This window comes from Osmerus mordax, chromosome 1 (assembly GCF_038355195.1).
Source record: "Osmerus mordax isolate fOsmMor3 chromosome 1, fOsmMor3.pri, whole genome shotgun sequence".
NCBI classification, from domain to species: Eukaryota; Metazoa; Chordata; class Actinopteri; order Osmeriformes; family Osmeridae; genus Osmerus; species Osmerus mordax.
Window position 1 is genome coordinate 24,101,891 of NC_090050.1, and position 8,213 is coordinate 24,110,103.

The 8,213-nt window shown below is 47.4% G+C and overlaps 2 protein-coding genes across 6 annotated transcripts in view; one reads left to right on the forward strand and one right to left on the reverse strand.

The window, feature by feature from the left end:
* Positions 1–3,715, forward strand: part of mars1 (methionyl-tRNA synthetase 1) — a 17,929-nt gene extending 14,214 nt beyond the window's left edge. Inside the window, 4 exon segments of the mRNA XM_067237225.1 lie at positions 347–418; positions 1,400–1,426; positions 1,970–2,104; positions 2,446–3,715. Coding sequence (XP_067093326.1) covers positions 347–418; positions 1,400–1,426; positions 1,970–2,104; positions 2,446–2,598 — 387 coding nt within the window. The 3' untranslated portion in view covers positions 2,599–3,715.
* A 39-nt stretch (positions 3,716–3,754) lies between these two features.
* Positions 3,755–8,213, reverse strand: ddit3 (DNA-damage-inducible transcript 3). Of its 5 annotated transcripts, XM_067237178.1 has the most exons (6): positions 8,103–8,203; positions 7,003–7,036; positions 6,813–6,877; positions 6,156–6,363; positions 5,110–5,793; positions 3,755–5,048 (listed from the first exon to the last, which is right to left on the reverse strand). In XM_067237178.1, the coding sequence occupies exons 4-6, from the start codon at positions 6,309–6,311 to the stop codon at positions 4,995–4,997; spliced, it is 894 nt and encodes a 297-aa protein (XP_067093279.1). In that variant the 5' UTR covers positions 6,312–6,363; positions 6,813–6,877; positions 7,003–7,036; positions 8,103–8,203; the 3' UTR covers positions 3,755–4,994. The 5 variants fall into 5 exon arrangements, with proteins under 5 accessions (XP_067093279.1, XP_067093296.1, XP_067093262.1 ...); XM_067237195.1 differs by lacking the exon at positions 7,003–7,036 and having other exon boundaries at positions 5,110–5,790; positions 8,103–8,213; XM_067237161.1 differs by lacking the exon at positions 7,003–7,036 and having other exon boundaries at positions 8,103–8,213.

Genomic DNA, 8,213 nt, shown 5'->3' on the forward strand with positions numbered 1-8,213 from the left:
CACACCTGTCTCACTGCACAGCTGTCTCACTGCACACCTCATGCACACCTGTCTCACTGCACACCTGTCTCACTGCACACCTGATACACACCTGTCTCACTGCACCTGATACACACCTGTCTCACTGCACACCTGATACACACCTGTCTCACTGCACAGCTGTCTCACTGCACACCTCATGCACACCTGTCTCACTGCACACCTGATACAAACCTGTCTCACTGCACACCTGATACACACCTGTCTCTCTGCACAGCTGTCTCACTGCACACCTCATGCACACCTGTCTCACTGCACACCTGTCTCACTGCACACCTCTGATACACACCTCCCCTCCCTCTCCCAGGTCAGTCCCCTGTTCCAGAAGCTGGAGGCTGACCATATCGAAGGCCTGAAGAAGAAATTCGGAGGTCAGCAGGTGAGTACTGTCACCATGGAGACGCCCCACTAAACCAGGCAGACATCCCATAACAGGAACTCCAGGAGGGATGATTTATGGATGGGGAGGGATAAATATTCTGGTTTAGGGGTTATTATGGTTATTAAATATTGATAAATGACCACCTCAACCCTAACTCTGCCAGGGTTTATTCCAGTACGCAGCTGTGACACCTGTTGCATCACTGTGGCTGTGGTGGTCTCCTGTCCTACAATGACAATGTCCTACTGTGACATCACACAACACCTTGTTAGTGATGTCACAGTTGAGTTAGGGTTATTCCAGTACACCTTCTTGTGATGTCACAGTTGAGTTAGGGTTATTTCAGTACACCTTGTTGTGATGTCACAGTTGAGTTAGGGTTATTTCAGTACACCTTGTTTGTGATGTCACAGTTGAGTTAGGGTTATTCCAGTACACCTTGTTTGTGATGTCACAGTTGTTAGGGTTATTTCTTCACATACAGTAACTCATAGATATATATAAAGGGTAGATGTCTCGTCCGCGTTGCCTGACAACGGAGTCGAACGTCCGCACATGGCGGCCATCTTGCTACAGTCAACTCGCTCAGCCATAACATTGTATTGATGCTACATGTACTTTTTAAATGACCATAACTTGTTCAATTTTCAACTGATTTTTAAACGGTTTGGTTTGTTATCAACGTCAGAGATGTCGTTATGCCACTGCATACTTCTATTCTATAAAAATAAAAATAAAACATAATTATTCATAAGTATGCAGTGGCATACCGACATCTCTGACGTTGATAACAAACCAAACCGTTTAAAAATCGGTTGAAAATTGAGCAAGTTATGGTCATTTAAAAAGTATAAGGCCATTTTTAGTTTAGAGTTGTATGACTGGACTGGGTGGTTAGTTGTGGTGTGGTCACAGCTGTGTGTGCAGACACTCTGGTGTGCATCTCACTAACCTCCTGTCTGAACCCCGCCCCTTCAGCCAGAGGAGGAAGACTCTAAACCACAGGTAGCTAAGGTGTGTGTGTGTGTGTGTGCGTGTGTGTGTGCGTGTGTGTGTGTGCAGTCACCTTCACTTATCCGTGTTCATTTTTCACACTAACATCAGTTGTGTGACGTGTGGAGTGACATCAGCAGATCAGATTTGGAGTGATATTTTCAGATTTTTTTATTGACTCAATTTCTGACTTGCATGTGGATGAAAGTTTGCTGTGGAATAGATTACATTTATTTGTTTGTTGTGCACAAACAAATAAATACAGTGCATTTGAAACAAACCTACTTTAAAAATAAAAACACATTCATACCAGTGCTTGCAGACTAATATCACCCATCACAGCATGCTAACATCTTACTCAGGTGGCTGAGCGGTTAGGGAGTCGGCCTATTAATCAGAAGGTTGTTGGTTCGATATCCGGCCATGCCAAATTACGTTGTGTCCTTCGGCAAGGCACTTCACCCTACTTGCCTCGACGAGAATGTCCCTGTACTTACTGTAAGTCGCTCTGGATAAGAGCGTCTGCTAAATGACTAAATGTACTCTCTTCTCTAGACCAAGCCTGGCTCCGCCCCCACTCCTAGCTCCGCCCCCGGCCCAGGCTCCGCCCCTGGCTCCGCCGCCATTGCCGTGGTGAACGGAGCAGACCCGGAGCTGGCCAGACAGCTGACCCAGGCTGTGGCAGAGCAGGTAGGACTGGCTCACATCACACCAACCCTAACCCCTCAGCACACCTCCACCTGCTCCACAGCATTCACCCCTCCGAGGGACTCACTCCATTTTTCAATTTGTTTATTTGATCAAGAGGGACAGTGTACATTCATAAACATTAAAATGTAAATGCACCCAATAGCCAAAAGGCTAATTTCCATTGGCAGTCCCTCTGCCAGAGGGAAAAAGGCTATACAACCTAAAAAAGGCATTAACGTATATATCAAACATAACATTGATAATATGACTCTGTAAAAAATGTACTGTGTGTGTGTGTGTGTGTGCATGTGTGTGTGTGTGTGTGTGTGTGCCCGCCCCAGGGGGACAAGGTGCGAGCGCTGAAGACCCAGAAGGCAGACAAGGCCCTGGTCACAGCCGAGGTGTCCAGACTGCTGGAGCTGAAGAAGCAGCTGGCCCAGGCCCAGGGTCAGAGCCCAGGGCCCACTCCCCCTCAGAAGACCAGGAAGAAGTGAGACAGACAGACAGACAGACAGACAGGGAAACAGACAGACAGGGACACAGACAGACAGGGACACAGACAGACAGGGACACAGACAGACAGGGAAACAGACAGACAGGGACACAGACAGACAGGGAAACAGACAGACAGGGACACAGACAGACAGGGACACAGACAGACAGGGACACAGACAGACAGGGACACAGACAGACAGGCACACAGACAGGGACACAGACAGACAGGCACACAGACAGGGACACAGACAGGGAGAAAGGTAGAGGGACAGACAGGGAGACAGACAGACAGGGACACAGACAGACAGGGACACAGACAGAAAGGGAGACAGACAGGGAGACAGACAGGTAGAGGGACAAACAGAGAGACAGAGTGAAAAGACGGACACGAAATTAAGGTTTAGATTAGCGTAATTTTAAGTGTTATTAAGATTTCCAGACGGGGACATTGAAGGGATGAGGGTTAATCAAGGGACCCAGAGATGATGGAGGGATGAGGGCAGACGAGGACTCAGGGATGATATGTCTAATGCGCATGATTTACGGAGGGCGGGAGCTGCTGAAGGGGAAGTGATGTTGTGGGGCTGCTGAAGGGGAAGTGATGTCGTGGGGCTGCTGAAGGGGAAGTGATGTCGTGGGGCTGCTGAAGGGGAAGTGATGTAATGGGTCTACTTTAAACAAATGTTTTCGGACGTTTTTTGAACTTAATTGGTCTTAATTAAGTTCTTAATGAATATTAAGTCACCGTCGCTGTGTTCTATGGGAACAGAGACGAGTAAATGGTTGGATGAAGACACATTGAAATTTATGGGTGTGCACCCATCCCCCTGCCCTCCAGACTCCCCCCCCCCCCCACACACACACACACACACACACAATGGGAGAACCTCTTAGTATAGTTAGAATATTCAGAGCTGTCATACACAAAGCTGTCAAACTGGGTCACTCATACACACACTAATGTTATGATGTTACTTGTTTTTTTTTTATATGCACCCCATCCCCTGGTCTACTCACCTATTGTCATTCCCTTCAAACTATCCCCTACTATCTCCTAGCCATCCTGGCCAGAATCTGTGTTTCAACTTGACAATAAACCATCAATTCTGACCTTAACATGCCCTGTCTCTGTGAAATAACGTCCAACACACTGAAAATATTCCTCTTTTTTTTTATTATTATTATTATTATTTTTTTTTTGTAAATGTGAGAATATATTACAATAACAGTTCTAAACATACAAAAGGTAAATACAGTTATTGAATACAGTTGTTTTATGTAATTTAAGACAACGAAACATGCGTGAGTACCAGTAAATGTGTTTTAGGGTACTGAAGGCCAGTGGCAGGAGAGCTGGCAGGAATACAGGATTATATGAAAATAGCAGTGGAGTAGGGCTTGTTGTGAACAGAAAGGCAGCTACCTCTTAACTCCATTTAGTAAAAAAAAAAAGATCCTACAGCACACACAGGCACACTAGTCATGGCTTCTAGAAAAGTAGAAAAAAAAAGTATATTTTTTTCGATCTTCATTCTCTCTTTCTGTCTCTCCTGTGCTGACGTACCTTCCTGAGAATCACCTAGACCTTCCTCCCAAAACCCTCCAATCGAACGGGGTCCAAGCATATCTGTACTCCCATTATACAAACTACACTTCATTTTCATCTGGGTATAAAAAAGGATGTTCGGTTTTAGTGGTTCGGCCAATGAGGAGAGGGGGAGGGGCAAGGGAAGTGGGGAGGGGTGATGATGAAATGCATTGTCTTCCGGCTTCTCGCTCTGCCTCCCATGATGCAATAACTGCTTCCGTATGTCGCTAACCGCCAGAGCTAACCGGTACAGTTAACCGGTGCTCTGAGCCTCTGGTCTTCTTCGTCAGACGTCAGGTTAGCACGTTACCACGTGTCATCAGAGGCTCCGCCCGGCTCCCCGGCCTACTTCTGTACATACAGGTCCTCTCGTCTGCCGCAGTGATGCAGTCCTCCCTCTCTCCCTCCCTCTCTCTCTCTTTTCATCCCTCTCTTTATCTCGTTCTCTCTTTTCCTTAACTCGGTCATCTGTCGTTCCAACTCTCTCCTCTATCCTGTAAACGTCAACAAAAAACTTGTCTTTGGTCTCTTCTGCCCTTCCCACAATGCAACTCACCAGGTAAACACACCCTTCAGACAAACGATCTTCTCGTGAACTGTCTTTAAGCTTCTCCTCTCTCTGTTCTCTCTTTCTGTTTCTTTCTTCTCCATCTTCCTACTTCCTGGTGTTGACCAGTCTCTATCAGAGCTCTGCGTGTCCACTCTCTCTGTCTCTCTCTTACTTCCTGGTGTTGACCAGTCTCTATCAGAGCTCTGCCTGTCCACTCTCTCTCTCTCTCTCTCTCTCTCTCTCTCTCTCTCTCTCTCTTACTTCCTGGTGTTGACCAGTCTCTCTATCAGAGCTCTGCTTGTCCACTCTCTCTCTCTTTTACTTCCTGGTGTTGACCAGTCTCTCTATCAGAGCTCTGCGTGTCCGCTGCACCTCCTCTCCCAGGCGATCGATCTCTGCCTTCAGACGCTCGTTCTGCTCCGACAGCTCCTGCACCTTCCTCTCGTTCTCCTGCTCCCTCTCCTTCCTGCTCTTCTTCACCGAGGAGGAGGAGGAGCGAGAGCCCGAGGAGGGGAAGGGGGAGGGGGCGCTGCTCCTCTTGCGCTTGCCGAGGTGGGAGGAGAAGTGCGTGGGGGAGGAGGGGGGTGAGGAGGGGGGAGAGCAGTTGTGGGAGGGGGACTGGGAGGAGGAGGATGAGGAGCATGAGGGGGAGTCTGGGACGCACGGCAACTCCTCCTCGGAAGACGGGGACGCTGGCTGCACGTTACCGTGGTGATGAGGGTGGTGGTGGGGGAGGTGATGGTAACCCCCGCCAACCGCCACGCCCCCGTTCTCCATCATGCCAACGCCCCCCTCGCTCAGAAGCTCAAAGAACTCCGGGGGGAGGAGGTCTCCCCCGGACGCCTCTCCCTCCCTCGCCCGCTCCCCCTCCCTCGCCCGCTCCCCCTCCAGCTCGTCTGGGCTCATGGAGGAGGAGGAGGAGGTGTGGTCGTGGTGGGGGGCGGAGCTCTCCTCCGTCACCCTCTGGACCACCGCCTCCCCCCACGAACCCTGACCTCCGTCAGTCAGCCAGGTCAGAGAACAGCTCTCCAGGACGTCCAGGAACTCTGGCTCCTTCTGCAGAAATGAAGAGAGAGAGAGAGAGAGAGTGGGGGAGGGGGTGAGAGGTCCAGGGAAAGACAGAGGGAGAGAGGCGAGGGGAGAGAGGCCCAGGGAAAGACAGAGGGAGAAAATAGGATAGAGGAAAAAGAGAGGATGCTGTTAAAAAAATAAAATAAGCACTGATCAACTGAATATTTGGGAAAAGATGAGTGAAGCAGAGCAGAAACTGGAGGGAAGAGCGATGAAGATGATGATGAAAGCGTGATGAAGATGGTGATGAAAGCGATGAAGATGATGATGAAAGCGTGATGAAGATGGTGATGATGAAAGCGTGATGATGATGATGAAAGCGTTTGGGCGACGAAACCGCCACTGACCTCGGAACAGGGAGGCGGGCGTGTCAGCTTGGCCCCGCCCGCGTCGGAGCCCAGTATATCCTGCAGGTCTTCATACCACGCCTCCAACTCTGCACCACACAGCGGCCCCACTCCCGGGGGGTACGGGGGGGGCAGGTGAAGCCACTCAGCAGTCATCTTCCTCTCAGTCGCAACGCACAGAAACTCGTCCACTCCGAACACTCAGGACCTGGAGGAGAGGACGGCACAGGTGACGACAGGTTTTACCGCCTGATTTTACCCCTCCCCCCCCCCCCCCCTTTACCGCCTCACACACACAAACCACACACCCCCTCCTCTCCTTCCTCACCTCGCTGTGCGATCTTTAGACTACAGCTGAATGGAGGGGTGAATGGGGGTGAATGTTCCCCTATATCTAGACCGTACGTCTACAAACAGGGCAAAGTTAAGTAATTACAACGTCACAGGAATGTTATGGGAAAATGGGGGAAAAGTGACACCGTGTGGACAAGGTGAGACACTGCGTTAAATGATGGGAATTGAAGGCTGAAAAACATGAGGGCTACAAAGGGGGAAATTACTTTGTCTCAAATATGATCACTTCAAAATCGGAAAGGCACGAAGATGGCCATAACATTTTTATCAGAAAAAAAGGCAGAGAATTCTAAAATAATTCACCTTTTAAAAGTCTCTTTTAATCAAGTCTGCCAAATTGTTGTCGGTGATAATTTGTCCCAACAAATCTAGAAGGGAAAGAAAATTCTGTTAAATTATCATCAGAATAATTTCACATTGTGTGATAAGGCGGCAGAGAAAGGAATTAATATTGGTTCTAGACAAATAAACAAGTGTTTAAATCACAACTGACATTTATTTTCCAGGAAGGCGTGTTGAAAAGGTAACTACTGCCATGAAGGTGCGGAGGTGTGCGCAGGTGGTACATGAGAATGCAAATATCAGACGGACAATGAAATTATGGTCATTGATTTTCATGTAAACAAGCTATTGTATGCTCTAGGGCGCCCCCTCTTTGCGACGAACCTCAAAAAAATGTTTATTCAAACAACAGGTCGTGAAAATAAATATCGGGTGTTGATACTGCGTGTGTTAAAATGCCGTAGCCTATACACTGATTTTCAGTGTATAGGCTACGGCAGTTTACACTTTCTGTGTATACTGTTGCCAAACAAGAATGATCAGTAACAAAGACGTCAGGAATTCTGCGAAAAAACCTGCGCTTTGTCTCTTTAAATTATAACGTATGCTCAATACGTTATCATATTAGACATGTTTACGGTTAAAGGTGTCCCGCCTCATGTGTGGCTTTCAGCCTGTCGGCCGAGACGATTACGTCATGGAGTGAAAGTCCAGAACGGAGGAAACAAAAGAGAACCGAGGCGATAGCCTAGATTCACGGAGACAGCCTGGTTTTACAGACCCAGCTTTCCTGAAAGGAAACGCAAACCAGCACTCTACTTTCTGTACATTCAGACTAGACCCGTGCAGCTCAAACTTTCTCCAAGTCGTATTTCGCTAAAACAAAAAGTAAAGCTTGTGTGAGGTCAGGCTATTGCATGGAAACATTTCTGATTAAATACATTGGCAAGATGTTTGCAGATAAATGCTTTAGTAGTGAATAACAGGAAAATGATGGGAAAAAATTGAAACTGATTTCATCACGCAGTTTTCAAGCCTTTGATGTTGGTGACACGAGAGCTGTCAACCCTAATCTAAACTTTTAAATAAGTCTTTCTTGAGAAACATGTTCATTAGAGACGAGGACACGCGCACAGAGAACTGTGATTGATTTGGACAACTGTTCTCTTAAAACAGACATGGGAAAGTTGCCAAAACATGCGCATTCTTTTCCATGGTCAAATAGTCATCTGCCAAAATAAAATTTAAACTTTTATTATAAAGCTTTTAACTTTCACAAAAGCGTGAAAAATAGAATAATTATTCACTCACCCTTTTTCTTTTATTGTTTCGCCTTCTATTCTGTCTCGGATTCGGAGTATGTAGATATTTCAGAAGAGATTGCTGATAGCTCATGTTAACCATTGTTCAGTCTTGGTGGCT